This window comes from Pyrus communis, chromosome 17 (genome assembly GCF_041283825.1).
Source record: "Pyrus communis isolate YQ-2024b chromosome 17, ASM4128382v1, whole genome shotgun sequence".
Classification (NCBI taxonomy): Eukaryota; Viridiplantae; Streptophyta; class Magnoliopsida; order Rosales; family Rosaceae; genus Pyrus; species Pyrus communis.
Window position 1 is genome coordinate 6,253,349 of NC_142581.1, and position 24,310 is coordinate 6,277,658.

A 24,310-nucleotide genomic window follows, 5' to 3' on the forward strand; every position below is an offset into this window, starting at 1 on the left:
ATTCTTCTCAGTCTGTCATGACTAGACTGAAAAGTGGAGCTATTGAAAGAAAGAACTATGCAGCTATGATTGCTTCATTTCCCGAACTGCAATCACTCCAGTTAACTGAAGATGAATTATTTACTGGAGGTTATTCATTTGTTTATGAGATTAGTGATATTTCAGAACGAAGTACATTTAGAAAAGCACTAGTATACCACAGTGGCAATTGGCAGTGCAAGAAGAGTATGATTATCTCATAGCACAGGACACATGGATGCTGATACCTCCATCACATGATAGATCAATAATTGGAAGTAAATGGGTTTCCAAAATCAAGAAGAATCCAGATGGAAGTGTGTCAAGATACAAAGGGGCAATGTTTTTCTCAGGAACTTGGTATTGATTAGTTGGATACCTTTAGTCCCGTGGTGAGACACATAACAATGAAAATAATTTTAGCAGTTGCTGTAGTGAATCATTAGGATCTCAAGCAATTAGACATTAAAAATGCCTTCTTACATGGTGATTTACAGGAAGAAGTTTATATGAAACAACCTCAAGGTTTTGGTTATCCTACTAAACCAAATCATGTTTGCAAATTGATAAAGTCACTATATGGTTTAATGCAAGCCCCTAGGGCATGAGATTTCAAGTTCACAAGCTACTTAGTTGTATTGGATTTCAATGCATCTCCTTCTAATACAAGTTTATTTGTTAAGTATGATGGTACTGATACAATTGTGTTGCTGCTATATGTGGATGATATTATCCTCACAGGATCGAATTCATCTAAGGTTCAGAATGTTATTATAGAATTGTCTGAAGTATTTAAATTGAAAGATATGGGGAAACTGACCTATTTCTTAGGTTTACAGATCCATTATAAGGCAATGGTGATATATTTGTCAATCAAACGAAGTACATTAAAAACTTAATTCATAAGGTAGGAATGGATTCATGCAAGCCTGCAAATACACCCTGCAAACCTCACAATCAATTGCTTGATGTAGAAGGAACACCAATGTCAGATCCATTTCTATACAAAAACTTGGTTCGATCATTACAGTACCTAACTTTCACATGACCAAACATTGCTTTTGTAGTTAATTTAGTTTGTCAATTCATGACTACACCAACAGAATGGCATTTTGGATCAGTGAAGAGAATCATCATATATTTGAAGGGTACAATTCAGACTAGAATTACTTATACTGCAGATATAATGTTTAGTCTTAGTGCATTTTCAGATTCAGACTGGGCTACAGATCTTAATACCAGAAGATCAGTGACTGGTTATGTTGTGTTCTTGGGGCACAATCCAATATCTTGGCAAGCAAAGAAACATAATTCAGTCTCCAGAAGCTCAACTGAAGCTGAATGTAAGGCCCTAGCACACATTGCAGCTGATATTGCATTGGTGAGGAACATTTTAAAGGATTTGAGAGTCAACTTGTCTGATCCTCTAGTTATTCACTGTGACAATATGTCTACAATAACTTTGAGTGCAAATCCAGTATTTCATTTTAGGATCAAGTACTTAGACACAGACTATCATTTTGTCATGGAGAGAGTACAAAAGAAAGATTTGGAAGTAGTCTATATTCCTACTAAAAATCAAACAGTTGATGTATTAACAAAAGGATTGCACAGTCTAGCATTCAATCGTAATTGTTACAATCTTCAACCTGGGAACCCCAGTTGAGATTGAAGGGGGATGTTGAAGATGAATGCCATATCATATGCCATCTCCGCTAGTTTATTATGCCACCTCAGCTAATAAAATAGTTAGGTTGTTAGACAGTTGGATATATATATATATATATATATATATAGCTTAAGGCCTAAGGTTACCTAGCTACTATATAAGATTGTAATTCTCAATGTATCGATTCATTCAGAAATATACAAAGATCTTAAAGCACATAATTCTTCCTTCTCTCTCTTCCTTTCCCTCTATTTCTTCGATCATTAGTTCTCTGCAATACTAGTTTTCTTTTCTGTATTCATCAATGGCAGTATCATTGATATGTTATCATTTATCACTTAACTGTGAATGATAATAGGGATAGGATTAGCAATCAAAGATATTAAACGATCTTTGGTGTCCCCATTTGAAGTTCCAATACCGTCTCCATGTTGGAAAATAGAGTGAGCAGTCCGAGCCATATTCAGTGACATTTTTACAATTGATTTTGGAATGGCAGTTTTTGAACTCTCCTCATTAATCTTCTTCCACGAAGAGCAGATCAAGTCGTTTATGCAGTCCTGAGCTTCTTCTTCAGATATGCCTCTTTCTTTCATCCAGCACTCAACAGATTTTGCCACATCACCTCTCTCACTCTCAGCCTTAGTTAATTCCAAGATAAAAGGATTAGAATCTAATTATCAAATTGTTTGATAACCATTTTAGTATTTTTTTTATTAAAAAAAATAGAACTCAAAACAAAATGGTTATCAAACTACTCATGTATAGCTGATATATATATATAACACGTTTACATTTACCTTGGAAGTGGCCAAATCATCGCTAAGTCGAGTCACTAGAGATGACCAATATATTATTTGAGAGCCATGCTCAACGGAGTCAAGTGAGCTTTTTGTTATGTTGCGTCCTTGCAACAACAAATAAGCATGGAGAATTGCCCCAGGACCACCCACTGAAGTCCATGCATTCATTATGTACTCGTCTAGGGTTGGTGTGTATCCACAGTAAAACCATCGTGCCTCCACCAGATATGAATTACAAAGATTTACCCACTGCAAGCGCAAGCACACACAAAATAATAAATAAATCATAAATTAAGAAGGGAAGTATTATTGAGACTCCAAAAATCTCATTCTACAGTCCTCACAAATGTATTTTTCTTTCTAAATATAGAAAGTTTGGAGTGTAGAATGAGAATTTTGGAGTGCCAATAACAATTCCCATTAAGAAAATGGGGAAAATAGAATAACAGAGCCAATATATTTATGTTGTAATTTGCATATTAATTTATTATGGCCAAACCCTAGTTATCCTACACGCTGTGGTCAAGTGTTTAGGTTTAGTTAGCAACAAAGAGCTACAAGTCTAACATTGTTAGAGACGACATCCGATGTTCCTAACGAACTCAGCTATAGTGTTTGTTGTTAGTTACCTCTTTCTTAATATACGGAAGAACGCTTAAATCATTGATTTTAAATACGTTATCAGTTACTTCATTCCCAAAGTCGAGCATGGCTGTGTAAATTGGCTGCATGTACTCGGGAAGCTCTTCCTTGGCCTCCATATTCCAACTGTGTTAAACAAGCAAAAACGAAATCATAAAGGAACAAAAAACGAAATCACACATTATACATATATAATTGCATCTATTAAGTACTTTTTTTACCAAGATAAATTGCATCTTAGTACTTTTGTTCACAAAATAAAAAATAAAAAAATAAAAATTACATCTTAGTGCTTAATTAATTACTTACCTATATACTGCTTGTGCAAAGAGCTCAAGTTCATCCAAGAATCCATAAACATCATACATGTCATCAATTACTGTTAATATGCAAACGAATTTGGTGAGGCCAATCCTGCAATTCGAGAATTGGGGCTCATAATTGATACCCATTGCCCACAAATAGTTCTCCATCAATCTGTCTCTCGAGAAATTTGCCTTATGTTCAAAATCCAAATCTCTCCACCACCTGCATTTGTTGGATATAATCTTAGTGAAATTTAAGTAAACACCTCCTTCAGTATAAACACTGAGCATTGTAACGCAAGCTTCTACCTAAGCAAAACGTTGAAATAATTAAAATGATGGGGGCGAAGCTACGTTAAGTGTGCTAGATACAGGGCCAACCCTGGCCCAGTGCCAACAAGGTGACCTTTCGAGACCCCAAAAAATCTAGGGCCCGAAGAATATATATTAGAATATATTATAGGGAAGTTTAACAAAAAACTCTCGGTACTGTTCATTTTAATAAAAAACCATATTTTTACACTAAAAAGTCAATCATGATACTATTCACTTTACTCTTTATTTTACTATTATGGTTAAAACTCAAAGTTTTCAAATTATTTTTATTAGTTTTTCTTATATTATATGAGTTTATGTTAAATTTGAATAAATAATAAACAATTTGATTAATTATCAAATTGTTTCTTAGTGGCAGTGGTATGCATTTATTACGCAGAAGATTGTGTGTTCACTCCCTCGTAATGTCAACTAGGCAAATGAACAGTCCCCAAAAAAAAATTCATGACTCATCAAATTAACATCCAAATTCAAAACCTTGTCATCTTGATTTTTGCAACTGCGGTGCCGCCAAAAGGTATTCATGTTTTGCATTAGAGTACTTTATATGACTGAACTCACATGCACAATATGTGTACAACTTAAGACACACAACTGCTATAACAGCTATCATTCATATAGTCTATGAGCTAGTTCTAATTTTAGCTGTTCATTAAAAACAATTACATAAGAAGAAATAAACCCATAAATTCAACATTTAAAACAAAGTGTATCTGGAAAAATGCTTATATCTTTTGTACAATTCTAGGGTTTTGAGTGTTAGAAGATATTCTCTCTCAATCTATAGCTCTCCAATTTATATTTTTTTACTTTTAATCTTGGCATCGTTTATGTATTTAGTTGTGCTCTCTAGATCGTATAGGTTTCTTGTAAGATCTTTTTTTAGTCCACATATATTATTTTTTTTTAATCCTGATATTTTATAATTGTTAACAAAATTGATTAGTTTGTACAAAGAATATCTATTAATCAATCTACAAATAGCATCATTTAAAATTGGAAGTTTTAACGAAACACTTTTGGTACTGTTCACTTTTAACAAAAACCATATTTTTACTTTTCACTAATACTATTCACTACACCTTTATTTATCATTTTTCATTAAAACTAAAAAAAAAAATTAAAATTTTCATTACTTTTCTTTTTAAAATTTCACCCTGCACATTTAGAAACTCAGTACGTGTCCTAAGTATTATGCTGTCGTTTTTTTGACATGTTTGGGTTAAAGTCGCTTTATGTGTTGGCATGCAGGCCTCAAGCCTAAAAGTGAGTAGGGCAAACCCTGTCCTCCACTTGTGCGTCTCTGGAAAATCAAATCAAATTGCAAATAAAATAGAAAAGAAAATTTATATTTCTTGCCTTGATAGCTCCTTTATCTCTCTCTGATATACTGATTGGACAATATTATAATCCAATTTGGCTAATTCAAGCAACTCCATGTTCCTAGAATCGTCCTTTTTGTAGATATCGATGAAGCTTCGAGCTTCTATCCTTGGCATCCTCCAATGTAAGGGGATTTCCATGGATTGCTGAACTAGTTGCTTCAATAAACCATCTTCACCCTCCAGTGTTCCCACTAATTGTCTCAACTTTTTGGCACTAAAACTTTTGGCTTCCTCCAAAACATGATCTTCCCCAAGCGTACCAAGGTGTGAGGCTTCATACAAGCTCAAAAGTCCCTCTATATCCTTGCTTAAGCTATCCTCGAATCTTCCGTCTCTGGTTCTAAACTTGTTAAACACATCTGCTCGATCATTTTGTCACCGTAACTCACAATTAATTAAGCCTTGCTTCGAAAACATGTATTACTAATTGTGATCAACAAAATAATTCATGTGCTTTACCTGGGCTAATAGGGATACCATGTTCTCGTAGTATCCGAAACTGCAAGGCAACGGTGTGAAGATCACTTGGTGTATTGGCAGTACTGGAAGAACCAAGGCTAGTTAGAACTGCTTGGATCTCCTTTTCGAAATGATAGGCCACTCCCAATCGCTGCATTGAATCGATAATCTTTAACATCGATAAAGTGCTAGTAGTGTCTTTAGTACTCCTAGTTGATGCTGCCAGCAACGTTTCAGTAACGTTCTGCTTTAGACGCTCCAATCGCGTCCCCTGCAATTCATACTGCAAGAATGAAAACAAATAAGTCAAAAAAAATGATCAAGATGTGTTTACGTATGCATGAGTCATGACAACTTGCAAACGATCGTAGTATACGTACTGTGTAATGAGTGGTGAAGGAGTCGATGAGTTTGGAATCCCAAATGGTAGGATGGTATTGAGCGGATCGCCGTTGTGCTGCCGGACGATTACTGATAACCTCCGATGACGGTGATGAGTTTGTTGATACATAAACGAAGGAGGGTTGTTTTCCTACTGTTCTTTGATGCAGAACTTTTGGAAGATGGATTAATCCTTGATGCCTAGTACTAGTTGAGACCAAAGAGGGAGAGAGCGAGGAGAATGTGATAAGTGCCATTGTTATAACTTAGGATTGAACGTTCTTGGCAAGCCACTCTCTAGTGCTCATATATATATAAGCAAGCTTGATTAGTCCTTTTGTCCAAAAAATATGATAATAAAAATTTTAAACGAAAGAATTGGATCCTCAAAGATTGAGGAGGAACTCCTCTTTAAAATACTTCATGATATCTCCTCCTTAGAATATTTCATGATCCTATTCATAGAACTTTGTGCTTATGATATAAACTCCTTCATGATTGACTAAATGATCTTAATTTTGATTGATTTTTTGCAAAGTTGATCTTACATAAAGATTTTTAACATGAACGGTTCAGATCATAAACACGATATTTTGTAAATAAGTCATGAAGTATTTTGAGGAGGAACTCATCCTTAACCTTAAGAACCAAGTTCATCCCTTTTTAAAATAAATTAGATTTTTTGTATAAAAAGACCACTATAGCCTTAAATTTAATGGAAAAGAAGATAGATTTGATGGAAGTACTATTCATGCAATGCAGAGTTAAGTTGAAGGACGGAAGAAACTAATATGAGAGTTCAGTGACGAAAACTAAACATGGGGTAAAGTTCAAGAACCTTTGATACCATCACCCTTAAAAATTTGACTTGTCGTTTGTCATTTTAAATAATTAAAAGAAAATAAATAAAGGTAACTACGAGTTATCTTGGGTTATTTTAATTTAAACATTTAATCCATAATATAAAATGTTTTGACTAGTAGGGAGTCAGAATTTCAAGTGAGGATAAGACCTTCACAAATGTAAAAAGTTGACGGATAACAATTACAAAACTACTAACCAAAGTTTCGTAATAACATATCCATTAATGCGTGTACTTTTACTGTTAAGGTTTGTTTTCTATCAATCAAATGATAAAGATTATTAACTTTATGTCAATCGTGAGACCAATAGTACATAAGCAGTGGGCAATGGCTGTCTATTTTCGTGTCATAATACGTCAAACCAAGAACGAAAAAAAAAAAAAAAAAAAAAACTAAATTAAATTACTAACCAATTAGTTAAATATGTTTCTTTCAAATCGGTCCAAATCAGTCGCATGTATTTGGTGATTGAATCCAATTGTAGCTAGAAGAGACATCGGTTTAGAAAGGTCTGTATCGTGGTCCCATCGGCTTATAAAGTGAAAATAGTAAGAGAAACGATGAGAGTGTTTTTAAAAAAAATGAGATTTATTAAGAATTTGTAGTCACTTCACAGTTTAATGTTAATTTTTATGTTATTATTATAAAATATTATACAAAAAATATGAGAAAACAGAAAGTCTACAAAAAAGCACACTTTAAGGTAATCCTTTTAACATTTCTCTAGTAGTAAAATGAGAGGCGAACAAAAGTGGCTAAGAATCTTAATTTGACAAAGGTGGGAAAAAAATGGAGAATTCACATGACGTAGTCCTTGAAATCAGGAATAAAAATAAGGGTGAACGGTTGATTTAGTCTCTGAATTATCACCTCAGTCAAAATTAGATTCATGAATTATTTTTTTCAGTAAAATAAGTCTCTGAATTTATTAAAAATTGCTAATTACATCTCTAATATTATATTCAAAGCAATTTTATCTTATTTTTTTGCATATAAGCTCTTAATGTTGCATATAGGTTGCGAATCTAAAGTCTAACATACCCTTCGAATTTAATTTAAACTTTTTTTTAAAGAGGGACAACTGGTGGCAAGCCACGGTTATCCACCCCTTCCGGGGGCTGGGAAGACTCAAAAAGGAATTTCAGCCTCCCCCTAGGTCTAGCTTCCACACCAACAGCGGGTTTCAAACCCGAGACCTCCAGTTTTTAGTTTTAAGGACGCCTCGTAATCGGCCATTTACCACTGGGCCAGCAGCTCGTGGTTACCCTTCAAAGTTAATTTCATACATTATTTCCTCAAAGAAAGTAAGTTCTTAAACTATGAAAAACTACCAATCTACTATCTAAAGTGCATTTCATGCAAGTCACATGACTTAAGTCAATGAAAAATTGAATAAAATAAATTCAAATCTAATATTGGGGATGTAATTGATAAATTTTATTAGATGGACCACTGATTTTTCTGAAAAAAAAAATAATTTGAGAACCTAATTTTCACTTAAGTAATAATTTAACGATTAAATCAACAGTTTACCTCAAAAATAAATTTAGAGAAAATTAAATGTTAAAGAAGTAAATTGGGTAATACTGTATGGAAAGTATGCCAGACCCTATCAGTTGTGGTTTTTAATATATTTTAAGCCAATGGGGACCTTGACCAATAAAAGGACGGTCGTGAAACACGTTGAGCATGATTTGTGCCCGAAACACATTATTGCAGGTGGTCGGTCGCACATCTTTCACGATTTGTGCATGCAGCTCTATTTGTTGATTTGCTTTTTGGGTAGGGCTGGAAAAATTTTCCAAAAATTCCAAATCAAACCGAAAAAGACCCAAACCTAAACTGAAAAATCCCAAACCAAACCGAAAAGACCCAAACCTAAACTGAAAGACCCAAACCTAAACTGAAAAATCCCAAACCAAACCGAAAAAGACCCAAACCTAAACTGAAAAATCCCAAACCAAAATCATTCCGAAGTTCGGTAATCCTGTCCTGAAAAATGCCAAAATTTTCGAAGCTCTCTTGTCTCTACTCTCTAGTATCGATCCATCTCCTTCTATATCCTCTCTGAAGCTTTTCGGTAATCCTGTCCTGAAAAATGCCAAAATTTTCGAAGCTCTCTCGTCTCTACTCTCTAGTATTGATCCATCTCCTATATCCTCTCTGAAGTTTTCTTTGAATTAGGGTTCAAATGAGGATTTACAAATTAGGGATTTACGATTTAGAGCTTTTGATTGTTTCGATTTGGATTTGGATTTCTTGATTAATTTTCTGGGGATTTTTAGATTAATTTTATGTGGATTTGGTTGATTTGGATTTCTGGATTTCCATGGTCGATTTCTACTTTGCATGTTTGATTATTTTCTGCTTTGCATGTTCGATTTCCTTTCTACTTTGCGTGCTCGATCTGCAGGTTTGAATTGAATTTATTAGCTTCTTCCATTAACAAGAAGCCAAAATTCTGCCCTACTGAAATCCCGAAACCATACCAAAATCCAAAATTTATTTCGGGAATCCCGAATTTTGGTATTACTGAAATTTCGGTTTGGGATCAGGATTCGAATTTCTATCCCAAAAAGGATCTATTTGGGATTCAGGATCCCATTTTCGGGACGGGATCCCATACTGAACTAGCCATACTTCTGGGTGTATTGAGAAACAAAACTACAGTTTCTATTTGCAGAAGTGGTCAAAGAGCAGAAACAAAGTTAACTAACTCGACTCTGCATACAAGACGAGCTTGCCTCGATACATAAGAGCACTTCCAGTGTTGGAAGACCCCTCAGGGCGACTGCCTATTGAATCCCCTCCAGTGAATAGTAACTATCTTTAATGAACAATAATTGTTTTTGCATCTCCACCCCTAAACTGAATAGCCATAGCAATAGGCAATAAAATATTAGTATTTTTTATTTTATAAAATAATACAAAATAATTTTATTTGTAATTTCGGATACAATTTTTAATCGGTCTCGTTGTACCATGTGTCATTAAATAAAAAATTACAATGCAAAGTATTTGAGAAAATATAAAATTGTGGTGTAAGTTGGAAGATAATGATAAGATATTTATAGAAAAATTAAATCAATTTTTTTTCGGATTTTTTATTTATTTTTTACATTTTTTTATATTTTTTTTATAATTTTTTTTTTACATTTTTTATTTTATTTTTTTGCATTTTTTTATTATTTTTATAATATGGATAACGTCATGATGACATCATCCTTGCATCAACACGCCTCAGGCGTTCGGGCGGTGGATTCTTGCCTCCCCTCTCCCACGAGCCCACCCCTAGCCCAATTGCCCATATAGGCTAGAGCATGGAAGGCTGGCGATTTGGGTTTCTAAGCAGCCGGTCCCCATGGCAATGCACAACACTGGACTTGCTCTAATGCTAGAGCTCACAGTGTTACAAATCCACTTAGAAAGTGCATTGCTTTGGAACTAGGCACAACTTAGTTATAACCCATCCCTACTTTTTCATGTGAAATAATCCATTTATTATGAAATGACCAAAATCTATCTATACTACTATATAAAGTAGGGGTGTAAAAAAATACCAAAAATCCCAAAGCATACGAAATCATACTGAAACCAAACAAAAAAAGCTCAAATGAAAAATCTTGAAAATTTTAGTACCGAAATCGAGCCAATCCTGAATTATTCGCTATGGGATTCAGTCTCACATCTTAACATCATTCGGTATTCATGTCCCGAACCGAACTTTAATAAATATTATATATATATATATATATATATATGTATATGTTGGAATATCTATAATGGGCCTATTATATATTATTAAAATAAGTAAAGTGTGCAGAAAAGCATATGGGTGTTGTCTAAAGACACATCCTTACCCACTCATTACCATCTCTGCCTTCGCCAAGAGTCTCAGACTCTATTTGTCTCTCCTGTCAAATTTAAAGCTCAAACAACACCCACCCATGCATCCATCCTCTCACAATATGACTCCGACCAATTCTCTTCACTCTGGCCACCATCACACCTCACTACTTCGTCCTTACCTCTGATTCTTTCTAGTGATTCTCTGTGTGTGTGGGGTTTTAAATTAAGGTTAGGGTTTTGAATTGGGGCTTAGGGTTTCAAATTGGGGGCTCAGGTTAAGAGGAAGATGCGGATCTAACTATCTTTTCACTCTGTCTCTCTCTCGACCTTCAATCTTCACTGATTTACTCACTATCTCTGATTTTAATTTGGGGTTTTAATGCAAGTTCGAATGATTTCAACTTCAATCAGGATGATTTGGATTTTGATGTAGGTTCGGTTTCGGGAAATCCCGAAATATCGAAAACATTTCCGAGAATCCCGAACTTCGAGAATACCTAAATTTTGATTTGGGATCGGTCTTCAGATTTCCGTCCTAAAAATAGTCGGTTCGAGACTTGATATGCCGTTTTGGGTTTGATATCCCATATCGAACCAATCTTAAGATTATAAAGCCAGCAACCCCATATGGGGTCACAGGCTTCGCAAAAAATAATGGGAGAAAAATGCCCCCCAAACAAAAAAGTTCAAAAGCAGCCCAAAATAATGCATCAAATAATACAGGGGTATTTTCGTCATATATACAATGTTTTTTATAATTAATTTTCTTTTGCGCAGTTTTTTTTTTTTTAATTAGTACCTCACAATGAGTTAACAATAATTTGATTCAACCAGTTGTTTATTAAATATTATTTTCTTCATTTTTCAACACGTTCAAAATATCTTAAGAGGCGCAATGCCGATTATAAAAAAAGGTCTTTCGCACGTGCATAATAATGTGATTCAATTAGTTGTCAAATGATTTTTTTTGTTTTTTTTGAACAAACGATATTATCTACAATAAGGGAGAGGGAGTAGGCTTTGCCTCACAATGAGTTAGCAATAATATGATTCAAAAAATGTGTAGTCGTGCGTAGCATGCTGTAATTCAAAAAATACATTTCACATGTGAGCCCCAACAGTAGACATGGAAAAGAGTTCCCTACCACTACTTGTAACCTAGAAAGGGAAAAGCTGGCTTTGCTTGACCTGTGATTACGTGACAAGTATTGTAAAACACTGTAAGTAAGTTTTATGATTTAACTCATTATATAACGTTTTAATGCTAAAATGTGATAATTGAAGTGTTGATCAAAGTGATTAATTCAATAAACCATTATATATGCCTTTCATAATATTCTAGTTGGTTAATTGGATACCTATCTTAGGAATTTTAAGAGGGATAAGAATAGTATTAATATTATAAAATATGAAGAAGAAAAAAAGAGGAAAAAGAAGAAAGGAAAGATGAGGAGGCTTTTGGAAGGCAGTAGAGGGAACGAGGGGAATCATGTCATCAGGCCATCTCTAATAGAGGGGGTTAAAGGTCCAAAAGTCAAAAAATAGCTTGATTTGGTCAAAAATTCATCTCCAACTGATGACTAGACTATAATTCTGTGAAGCCCATTAAATTATTATTTGGCCAAAAGGGACATCGGGCTAGCCAAATGTAGCCCCTCTTAGCCATTTTTGAAGGTCAACTTCTCAACGGAAATAATTGTTTCAAATTAAACGGTTAGACTTGAAAACATCTAACGGTAATTTAGGAAATAATTGTTTTAAATTAACCAATAAATTTAAAGTATAAACATAAAACTCATAAATTATTGAAGGGGGTTATGTTAGCTATTTGGTTGGAGATGGTATATGAGTATGACCTAACATTGTTCTGAAAATAATTTTTTGTAGGACTATAATTCTAGACAAGGTTATGTTTAACCCTTTCGGTTGAAGATAACCTTAGGTGGCAAGAATTGGCGAAAAAAATAAAAAAAAGGCAAGGAAATGTAGGAAAGCTCAAAGGCACAGGGAATCCTCTTCCTTGTCAAGGTGCTTTTCTTCGAGTAATTGGGTATTTGCGGATGTGGTGAGTTTAGTTTAATTCTGATGAATAGATTGTGGTTGCGCGCCAGTTAGTGAATCTCGTAGTTTGTACTCTATGCCCTTTAATGATAGTTTGAAATTTGAATGGTTGACACTTTTTGACTTGGAATTAGTTTAATGGATGTTTATTGAAGTCTTAGTTTGGTTTTGTACTGGCATTGCTCACCAGGATTAATCTGCATTTCCAGGTTCATAATATACTTTGGTTAGACTTTGCAGATTGTGTTTGTTTAGGATTGGAAGGCTGATACTATGTGCGCACATGCTTATTGTATTCTGCTATAGGTGTTTATATTCTATTGAACTTACTTGTATCACTGGAATTCATATCATGCATTGCCATGATGGAAGGCATGAATCGGTGAACCACGAATGGCTTGATTTCGTCTAAGGGTACGTAGGTAGCCTAACACAAAGGGTAGATGCAACCATAAAGTAAACTATATGTTACTACGCTATTGGACCTTGAGTTGTGTTTTGTCCTTGTTTTGGAGGCGAGGCATGATGGATGTACATATACATGGTGTCGCCATGTGTCAATCCTGGACTTATCTCAAGATCGGGACGTGACACAACTGGATACAATCAAAACTTTCATCTCAATGCAGAAGGGATTAGTAGCCAAAATGTTTGAAACATAAACTAAAACATCATAATAGCCAGCTTCAACATCATAATAGCCAGCTTCCACCCTTTGACATATTCAAGACCCTCTAATCTCCCTAAAGAATGTAAAGAAATTAAAACAAAACAGATATAGACAAGTCTCTGGTGTCCATAAAGAAGCTTACTGAAATTTGATTGGTTAAATTATCAGTAACCAGATTCTTCAGACAATTTGGTATCTCTTCAAGATGGATAACTCCCTAGCAAGAAAATTTTACATGGACAAGTTCAATATCATCCGGTATCATAGCACCCACACGCAGGGTATGGGCTACAACTCCATGGTAGAGTTACCTTAGGGAGGGCTGATAAGGATCCCCGAACTCACCAAACTTGGAGGGATGAGACTCCAGGGGACAGCAATTATGTAAGGTGATTGAATGTTATGCGTCTCTTATGATTCTACATCTAAGATTGGGACTAGATCACTCGAATGCATAAGCGAAATACTTGAAAGCATTCCCTTTTTACAGGGACAAATTCTTCCCCCGAGTTCTTATCAACTAGATGAATTGCCAACCTGATTCTTACATAGAAGTATAGAACCCTACATATCCACCACCAATGAAACAAATTGAACACTCCGCAAGTTTCTTTTCCAGTTACATGGAGGCAAAACCAACGAACTAAACAACAATCATCCTAGACCGGGCCAGTCTTATCATTTAACGTGCAAGTTTGTAATATATTTTTTCTCAACCAACCAGACTATTCATCAGACATCATCCAGTATAACAAATCAAAAGGAATTCAATTCCAGTGAAGGTAAACTGCAAAAAATAGAGCTACAATGCCATAAAGAAAATTACTTGATATTATACGAAAATGATCTCCATGTGACACATGTATATAGCAAAACGTTAGTCTTTACCAAAATTTGAGAACCTCCATGGATCAAGCAAAACAGGTTATATCTAAGAAAACCTATACCACTAAGTTTTCGACTCACAATATTAACATAAAATCCAGGAAAAACCATCAACTAGCTCCAAGCTAACCTCTAATCCTTCGAAGACTTCATCGAATCCAATACAAGTTTAGTCTGTTCCTGCATCAAATCAAGCTTCCTGACAGACAAATCCATTTCAATGAGCTGCAATACCCTCCAACTCTTTAGCCTTGGAACTCCCAATCAAAGAAGGCATCTTCCCAATCACAAGTCTCGTTAAATCCGACCTCGGTGCACAATTACCTGCCCTCAAAGAACCATTCACGCATCGATACTTAGAACAAAAGTCATCTGGGTCGGCCTTAACTCCTCCATTACCCACATTCTTCTGCACCTCTTTCTTCAGTCACTTCTGAAATCGGCAAGGCCACAACCGTATCATTGTTCACCTTATTATTCTTCCTCGGAGGCTTCCTCTTGCCGCCCTTCGCATTGCTATCAATCCCGTTACCCTCAGAACCCCAAATCTTCTTCCACAAATCAAGGCACTTGAGCTCATGGGGCTTGGAAAACACCGGGTCCTCCCCATCCTCGCCGGCCTGGTACTTCTTCTTCAACCTCCTGATCTTATCAGTCAATTTCTCAACCAATTGGTCCGTGCTCAAATCAACCTGCAAATCCTTCTTGATAAACTCGAGGAATGGGGCCATATTCGAATTCGCTGCCACCCCTTTCTTGCTTTTGAACTCTATAATGCCCTTCAGGATCGTAATCTCATCGTCCTCACTCCAAATCCGCTACCCCTTTTTCAAATCCTCATTGTCGTCGCAGACCTTTTTCTTCTTGGAGTTTTTTGGGTTGGGCTCGGTCTCGGGTGGCCGCTTCGACCCAGAATTGGGCGTCGCCGCAGGCTTCGCCGAAGCAGTCTTCTTGCTGGGAACAACGGCTTCATTCGCGGGCTTGGAGATGACCGGCTTTACGGTGAAGTCGGAAGCAAACGACGAGTTGTTATCGGACTCTGTCTCCAATCCGGATCCGGAATTATCGTCGGAGTCAAAGCTCAATGGAGGATTTGACTTCGGAACAGCCGCAAAGGGCCTTCCTTCCTCTTCTTCCTCCTCCTAATTCATCATCGTTGAGATCTACAGATTTTGCCTTGCTAACTTCGGCTTCAACGGCGTCGTCTTCTTCTTCTTCGTCTTCGTCGACGGTTTCTTCGTCGAAGTACTCCACCACGGCGGGAGGCGGGTCTTCCACAAGCTTCTTCGGCGCCATCGGAGAGAAAGAGATGGTCTTAAATTGGGAAGACGTTGATTTTGTAGAAGAGCGACAGTCTCACCTTCCCGAGAGGGGGAGGGTTTATATAGTGTTCTGCAGTAGGGTTTTGACCAGAGACTTTATGACGTGTCGTGAAACTATTGGTTAAGGATGGTGGGACCCAATTACTTTGGGTTACTTTCCGAGTTTGTCCTACGGGAGTGTTTTTGCTACACAGCTTCTCTTTTTCTGTCACGTGACCCATCCTACCTCTAGTTAATTTTAATTTAAATACGTCATTTAATACAAATGTGATTTTAAGTTTGATTTTCGTCAAAAGCGAATTTAAACCACATTATTGTTAGTTTATTGTAAGGCTAAGCCTACCTCTTCCCCTCAATTTAGATAATATTGTATGACAAAAAAAAAAATGTAGATAATATCATATTTAAAAAAAAAAAAATTTAATTTAAAAATCATTAAAAACTAACTAAACTAAAACTAAAAAAATAAATACCAACTAGGGCTGGGCACGAGCGGGTCGGGCTCAATTTGAAAAGGACCGACGAGGGTTATCGACGACAACTACCTAAAGCCGTACATGATATTGGAGCCGGAGGTGACGGTCACGGATCGTGCGGTGGAGGACGAGTGTCTTATCCTTGCCAGCAACGGCTTCTGGGATGTGGTATCGAACGAAACCGCCTGTGGCGTTGTCCGCATGTGCTTGCTCGCGCAGAAGACGGCGGCTTCACAGTCGGCATCGTCCTGCCGTGACGCAAAGGCGAGGTCAAACAAGGCGTGCTTTGATGCATCCATTTTGTTGACGAAATTTTCCTTGGCGAGGCACAACAGTGACAATATCAACGTCGTCGTCGTGGATTTGAGAAGACCGGGGAGGTTATGGAGCTCCTGCACTCCAGTCCAATGGTTCAAATTCATACCAAACTGAAATTGCACAAACCCTAATTCAAAAATTGGGAATACAAGGATTTGGACTCACCTGGAGGCAAAGAGGCCCAGAAGCAGAACCTAGAGAGAGAGAGATCCAAAGACAAATAGGTGATTTTATTTTTGTGCTTTTCGAATTGCTTAGAAATATAAATGTTGAATTGCAGAGATTTATCTAGGAAAGTTTTGGATACGAAGTTGGGGGTGAAAATCGGTTCGAGCAGAGGGCCCATTTCTTCCAGGATTTGGACCCGCCCCGAACCGCTTAGACCTGCCCCGATCCGCGGGTCCAAGACCCGTTTGCCTACCCTTAATACCAACCCACCACCCCAACCACCTCAACTCGGCGTCGCCCAGCCCCTCTCTCTCTTTCTCAATACGGAGAAGTGGTTGGTGGCGGCAGAGTGGAGTTGGTGTTTGTCAAAATTGGAGTTGTTAACTCATTTTTAAGTGCCTTGATTTTGTTTAACAATTTGTTACTTTGTTCTTCTAGTTGTCTATGTCGTAAACTGGTATTAGAAGCAAAATTCTTTGAGTTTTCAAATCTCTACTCGCACTAAAAATAGTGGATCCCATCTATTTATCATTTTTATACCTATAATATTCCTTCTATTTTCATTTATATTTCCCATCACGTTGTTCTCTACATCAGTAGTTAACTATGGTTATGTGATAAGACACATGATACTCTATGAATGACTGGCTAGCATAGTTTACTACGTGTAGCAAAAATGCTCCCTTAATTAACGGGAATGTCCATAACAAGAAAACTTCTTTTTATATGAATGGAAGAACTTATATGGTAGCCTATAGTGCCGAAGTGTTGTTGTGAGTCAATAAAATAAAAATGTGTAAATAGTTGTCAACTTATATTAAATTTATCATCACGGAACGCCACATGATGGTGTATACTATTTTAAGGCCAACACTTTTGAAGAAAAAATATTGAGTTTAAAATGAATAAAGGAAACTAAAAGAATTTTATTATTAGTAATCAATTAGAATATGACAAATGAATAGATGCATAATTTTTTTTCATCGTATTAAACATTATAAAGTATTTTTGTATAGTCAAAATCTTTTTTTTTTTTTTTTCAATTTACAAATGCCTTTTTTTTTTTTTTTTTTACTGTTAAGGACAAGACCAAAGAGAGAAAGAAAAAAAAGTCTCTATTTATTTATTTGTGATTCTTCAATTTGGGATAGCGAGATGTTAACGTCTAGTCGATCAATTGCATCTTTGTGATCAACCAGACGCTCACATCTCACAACTTTCCTCCATTCTAGAGAACCTATTTTAATTTGTTAATTGTAGTAAAATAGGAGTTTTGAGAAGAAATATGTTGGATATATAAAGATGGCAAAAACAGCAATGATGTTTTTGATCTTTTGGATTAAAAAGTCTTTCTGTACATAACAAAATCCCCGTTTGCCATTAGATCCGTGGGGTGCCCTTTCATCCAGTATTCTTTCTGCAAAGACACAATCTTTGTGCAACCAACAGATTTTGAACATGAAATTCCGGTGCTCCAAAGACGGAGAAATGCTGCGAACCACTGTCTGGTTGTTGTGCTTTCGTGATTTCAATGCTGCCTAAATTCGTGTAGCACAATGAAGAATAGTGAGTACTTGACAGATACAAAGAAATTGCCACAAAAACTTGAAGGCCAATTTCATCTGCACACATGGTTTTAGCGCTACTGCATTGCTTGAACTCTAAGCAACCTTTAATTTGCTTCCAAACACAACCAAAGCATAAGTAATTACGCGGGAAAAATTTTTCCAAAATAAATTTTACCTACTCTATATGAAAAAACTAGGTCTCATCATCTGAACTGAAACCCTCCTCCACCCGCCGTTCTGCAATTGCCGGAAAGAGCCGTTGACGCATATCTGTAGGTGGTGGTTGACGATTTTTTGGAGTTGTTTCTGTCGCTGTTGGGGCTTGACGCATAGCTGTAGGTGGTGGTTGACGATTTTCTGGAGTTGTTTCTGTTGCTGTTGGTGCCTGGGCCTCTGTAGGTGGTGCTTGACGATTTTCTGGAGTTGTTTCTGTCGTTGTTGGTGCCTTGGCCTCTTTCTTGGCATTCTTCGCCGCCCTCATTGTTGAATTTCGGACCTCTGTGCATATCTTGTTTAGAATTACCAAGAAATCACGGACAATCGCAAATAAGCGAATGCCTTCTTCCCTCCCTGCGTTCCCGTGGAAGTAATCCGCTGTGCTTTTCACAAGAGCAGTTATCCTCCTTTCTTCTTCCAACAACCATGTAATATCAGATTCTGCGCGTTCCACAAAACTGACTAGTGTGCATTGGAATTCACTATCTTCATCCAGATTCTTCATGTCAACATTTATGAAATCTCGAGTTTTGGTTAGTGATTGGCCAAGATTTGCAACTGTCGACACTAGGCTATCAGCATCTACAAGTGCCGCCTTTTTCACATCTTCAAGTTCATCGCTTAAACCAGAGACAACCTGAAGACCGAGGCTACACAAGTGCTCCTCTGATTCATCATTGACATCCTCAGCTATGTCCTCTGTACTCAAGTTTGACATGCTCCGGCTTTCTCTGGCTGTGCGAATAGCTCTTCGACCCTCAGAACGGATGATCTCTTGAACAACAAAGTGCATGAGTGTGGTTTTGCCATCAGTGCCTTTTACATCAGCAAGTTTCAAAAGTGTATCAAGCCTAAATGCCTGTGCACCCCCACGGTAGGTGCCATCATTCATACGGTTTCCAGTTTTAAGAACCGCTTCTAAAAGTTTTAAGAATAGCCTGCTCTTTCTGAGTTTGTTGCAAGCAACCTGACATTTACGACGAGGAATAGTAAGATAACAGAGAAACATTAAGGTTTCCTTGACTGGCTATAATCGTTCAAGAGATATAGTGCTAGTATCTCACCTCTAAAGTTATAAAGGACTCTTTAGTGGTAGAAACGTCCTCTTGGAGGGAACACATGAACAACAGTGACTCCATGCGCTTAAAAGCAAATGGTATGTCAACCATGACTTTGAGGAACCGCTCTGCAGTACCGAGTTGAGCAATATCGCCTGTGAATAACCTAAGCTTCAATTCTTCTTCTGTGGTCGGTGCCATCTTCAGCAAGGTTTGGAGGAACTCCACAGGAAGCTCATTACCTGACTCGATCAATAAAGGAAATAACTATGTTACTAATAAGAAATATCACATAGACTAGCCCATCGTTCTTTATAACTTATTAAACATGGTAGTTCCAGTTTTTATTCAATTCAAACATGGTATTTTTGAATTCTTAATTTCTGAGGTTCCATGTTATGTTCTTTCCTTTTAGCTTTTATTCTTTGTAACATGGTAATCGAGTTTTTATTCGATTAAACATGGTAGTTTCTATTTTGTACATGGCCCCGACTTATTCATTCTATTTCTTCTCATATTTTGGTACTTGGAATCAAAATTGGAGAAACGTAACATGGAACTTCATAGTGGCAAACGCCAAAGGATGAAGAGTTGATCAGATGTAAAGAGCATACAAAATGGAATATATCCTAGAAACATTTCTCACGATGAGAGAAACAGAGAGAGTCACCTTCTCGGAGGGCATCAGCAACTTCTTCCGTTGTCACATTCAATGCTCGTAGAAGAATTGCAAGATTTTGTGCTTTCTTTCTGTCAATAATTTGAATATACTGGACTGCAGGTTCTGAGGCTGATGATTCCTTCTTCCGATCATTTTTAGCTTTATCCACTGCGTTATAACCAAATAGCGACTCTATCTGCTCCTCATTGAATCTGTAAATAAGTTGGAAGTTAAATTGGAGTTTCTTTAAGTAATTTTGTGGATGAAAAATTCGATCCATCAAGAGAAAGTAAAGCCTTACTGGAATGATCCTGCACTGATCTCATGCCAGACCATTGACTGATCAGAATTGGCATTAACCTTATCCCAGAAAAATGGCTTTAGCTTGGTCTTTTGAGATCCCTCAGCATCCATATCACCACTATCGCCACTGTTTGCTTTGCGATTAGGTCCTATAGGTGGACGGTTGATCTTACCGGCCAATGGTTTCGGTGGAGGTGAAACTTTTGGAGGTGGTGGGGCTTTAGGACGAGGAGGAGGAGGTGGTGGTGGACCTGGTGGTTCAGGCGGCGTAGGAGCTTGTCTTCCAGGGGGAGGTTTTAGGGGAGGAATTGACCCTCCTGCCATGGCTTCTGATGTAGTTGCATCACCCGGTGCAGATTCATTGTCTTTTTTCATGGCCATATTGTTTACAAAATTTGCGTTAGTGCCAAACTCTTTGTTACCGGAGTTTTCTAAACTAGCAGACTTCTGAGAAGAACCTGTGGCATTCAAAGATTGTGACACGCCTAAAAATGCGAAGAAAATCATCAATCAGTGGAAGAGATCTGAGAATTGCATACATACCCGCGGATAATGTGAGAAGAGGCCTGTCATCATTTGGTCCATTTCGTGGACCAATTTTTCGGCTTCTCCTTTTCTTAACACAGCAGAAACAGATAAGTGCAACAATGATAATTGTTACTACTGCAATTCCAACAATAGCAATTAGTTTAATCACACCGCTGTTATCCTTTTGTGGCGTCTTTTGTGGCGCCTTTTTTTTTCCGGATGAGGGATTCTTTGCTGGTGGATTTTTCTTTTTTGGTGAGGCATTCACATCCTTTGATGTTGGATTTTTCTTTTTCGATGAGGGATCCTTTGATGCAGGATTTGTACTAGCACGTAAAGTAGTATGAGTTCGTTTAGAAGGTGAGGGTGAAGGTGCTTGATGTCTAGGCAACTTAGCTGCAGGGCTGGGAGCTATAACTGGAGTAGGCCCTGGAGCTAGAAATGGAGAAGGGCTTGTCGTTGTTAGCCTAAGCGAATCACTGGCCAAATGTCTTCTAGGACCATCGGGCCACCCTAAAAGCCACTCTGAGTAGTTGATGAACCAATTTTTCGAGGTAGCCTTTTTTCCAGAAGCACGAAGCAGAAGCCCTTTCTTTCTTAAGCAATCAAAAAGTGTTTGTTTCACATGAGGAGGAAGAACTAAAACTGCATGGTGTATGTTGCTTTTCGTTAAGAGCGTTGTTTCAGAGTCAGCGGCTGCTTCCTGTGGAATGTACAAGTTAAAATTTTTGACAGCATCTTTCACGTCTATCAGTTCTTTCCTGCAATGAATCCATGCCTGCTCTACCTGTAGTCAAAATAATCTAGTCAAATTTATCCCTAATTAAATTCATACAACTATATATGTATCTACCAAATTACTATCCCCATTACGAAATGGCAAAATGTTCAACCTTGAAATTAATCATAACATGGCTAAATGCATGAAAAGGAGAAATAATCAGCACAAAAAATAATTTAGAGGGTAATTCCATACCATGTCTTCGTCTATCTCCTCCGAAAGCCAATCGCCGCCATTGCCAGGAAACGTTTCTTTAGTCCTCCTCACCCCCTCCGACGCCCCTATCACCAATGCACAAAGCAGAATCACAAAAACAACCGCATAGCCGTCTCTTCCCATTTCCATCCCGTCCATATATTTTCCTTCTCATTTCATCGAACTTGTCGCACGATCCTCCAATTTTCTCTCCAACCAACATAAACGAAACGTTTCCAAATTTAAAAAAAAAAAATACCAGCCTCCAAGCTCCACCTGCAACAGTGGCGGCCGCGCGCGCTTCTGCTCCTCCTCCCAAAGTGATTAAAAATCTTCAATTTTGACGACAACCCACGTCAGATTTCTTAGCTCCGAGAAGAACCCGCAATTTTTTAAACCATCTCGATCGGAAAATCCGAGACGTTGAAGATTTGAATGTGGAGATATGAACATGCAAAAACAACAATGCCTGAAAAATAAATTTATACTTTTTGATACGTCAGAGCATTGTTGTGTTCACGACCGCCATTGATAAATGCAATAAAAAAGCTGAATCAAAACATAAGGTCATGGGGGAGGCTGTAAACTAATTCAACCCCAGAAAGATTTTAGCTAATTTGGATATTTTTTTAATAATATTTTTGCGTTTAGATTTTTGTTCGTCGGCATGTTTCTTGCTTTTCGGGGGTTTAGGAGGAGAGAGAAAGAGAATGACGCGTAATATAAGACGTGAGGAGAACAACGTGGGACGCCCATGATTGTCTTTAGACTTATTTTGGTCTTTTATCTCTTGACCTCCTTTCTGGCTTTACAATACTTGCCTTCAATCAACTTTTTGTTTTGTTTTTTTTTTTTTTCTTTCTTCCTTATCTAATACTTTCCATATTTTTATCCTAAATTTAGCTTCCACGGTTTTTTTTTTTTTTGAAAACTTTAAGTTTTAACGATAAGGATAAAATAAAAGGTAAAATGAATAGTATCAGGTTTGACTTTTTAGTGTAAAAATGTGGTTTTTCGTTAAAATGAACAGTATCGCGGGCTTTTCGTTAAAACTCTTTTTTTTTTTTTTATTAGAGTAGAGGGAAAAATTGAACTTAAGCTCTCAAGTTAAGTGATAAAAAATATTAATCGATTGAGTTACAAACTCTTTTATTTCAATGTTGTTTAAAGAACTCATTTTCTTAGCACTTGAGTTTGAAGTCACCCCCTGCGGGCGGCCTCCCCAGGGAAACCCTTCATTTAATTAAGTGTTGATGTTGCTTTTCTTTCCAATTCGGAATTGGTTCGGTTGATTGTAATGACAAAGAAAACGTTACGATGGTAGTTGCAGTTGTCTTTCCTTTCTGCTCTACTGCTTCTCTAAAGTGCGTATAAATTTTGGTGGTTTATATACAAATATTTGATTGTCATGTGTATACATATATAACATGTAACAATGTTGCTCATCAGCTAGCAAACGATGCTTTTTAAGTTGTAGACTTGCAGTAGGACTCGAAGACCCCAACGCAGAAGTACCTGGACGCCGGGATTGTATGCCTCGATTCTAAGTCCTGAAGGGAGCGCAAAACAAACATGAGTGGACCAAGTTGATATATATAATAAAACAATTATCAACATACTAACCCCCAAGTTTTATGAAAACACATATATCATGAAAAAATAGGTTTTCCGAAACCTAGCATGTCATGCAATGTCTCAAAACATAACTCATATATATAGTAATCACTAGTGAATGTCCAATATCCCTCCAGACCCCATGCCAACTCCCTGTCTCTGAGCAAACAGTCAGAGGAAAATTACCCCCAGGCCTCGTGCCAGCTCCTCATCTCTGTGCTAATAGCCAAAGGAAAAACACTTCAGGCCCTCTGCCAACACCATAATCGTCGCCCAGGACGGACCAGAATCTATCCCTCGTCCCGTAGCAGAATTGGGACCACTAGGTAAGTACAAAACCATTGAACATACATATATTTGAAAAACAACTTCATAGTATAAAGTCATTCATCATCTATATTATAAAGAGGTGTTCTAAACATGTTCTAAATATCATATCATATCATAAGAACACGGGTTGTAAGAAAAATAGTAATAATTCAAAATAGCCTCAGTAAGCATGTTATCTCAAAGCGTTTCATAGAACATAATTGTTAAATCATGCTTTTCCATGTAGGCATTTCTACTATCAAAACATGCATTTTTAGAAGGGGTCCACTCACAGATACTTAGCCGCTGAAGAGCCACACAAACCAGCGAACACGAAGTTGCCACAAATAATTGCCCCTAAGCACATAAATGGTACAATTAATAAAGCTCTATTATAACCATTGAATTTGGGAAAACGGACATTGGAAACGGATTCAAAACGTCGAATTACTCTAAAAAGGGTCCCG

The 24,310-nt window shown here is 37.1% G+C and overlaps 2 protein-coding genes and 1 pseudogene across 4 annotated transcripts; all 3 read right to left on the bottom strand.

The window, feature by feature from the left end:
- Nucleotides 1-1,850: 1,850 nt before the first annotated feature.
- Nucleotides 1,851-6,282, bottom strand: LOC137707490 (putative terpene synthase 9). Its single transcript, XM_088688657.1, has 7 exons — nucleotides 5,998-6,282; nucleotides 5,618-5,900; nucleotides 5,133-5,517; nucleotides 3,442-3,660; nucleotides 3,120-3,258; nucleotides 2,488-2,739; nucleotides 1,851-2,328 (listed from the first exon to the last, which is right to left on the bottom strand). The coding sequence occupies exons 1-7, from the start codon at nucleotides 6,253-6,255 to the stop codon at nucleotides 2,026-2,028; spliced, it is 1,839 nt and encodes a 612-aa protein (XP_088544783.1). The 5' UTR covers nucleotides 6,256-6,282; the 3' UTR covers nucleotides 1,851-2,025.
- Nucleotides 6,283-14,254: 7,972 nt separating this feature from the next.
- LOC137708353 (STOREKEEPER protein-like) lies at nucleotides 14,255-16,693 on the bottom strand (annotated as a pseudogene). The gene has a single exon (XR_015958832.1). The product of XR_015958832.1 is annotated as an STOREKEEPER protein-like (transcript).
- A 1,188-nt stretch (nucleotides 16,694-17,881) lies between these two features.
- On the bottom strand, nucleotides 17,882-22,699 carry LOC137709541 (formin-like protein 3). 2 transcript variants are annotated; one of them, XM_088688776.1, is made up of 7 exons: nucleotides 21,921-22,699; nucleotides 20,960-21,731; nucleotides 20,415-20,874; nucleotides 20,123-20,325; nucleotides 19,459-19,694; nucleotides 18,358-19,361; nucleotides 17,882-18,148 (listed from the first exon to the last, which is right to left on the bottom strand). In XM_088688776.1, the coding sequence occupies exons 1-6, from the start codon at nucleotides 22,077-22,079 to the stop codon at nucleotides 18,372-18,374; spliced, it is 2,820 nt and encodes a 939-aa protein (XP_088544902.1). In that variant the 5' UTR covers nucleotides 22,080-22,699; the 3' UTR covers nucleotides 17,882-18,148; nucleotides 18,358-18,371. The 2 variants fall into 2 exon arrangements, with proteins under 2 accessions (XP_088544902.1, XP_068304725.2); XM_068448624.2 differs by having other exon boundaries at nucleotides 17,882-19,361; nucleotides 21,921-22,453.
- Nucleotides 22,700-24,310: the final 1,611 nt, after the last annotated feature.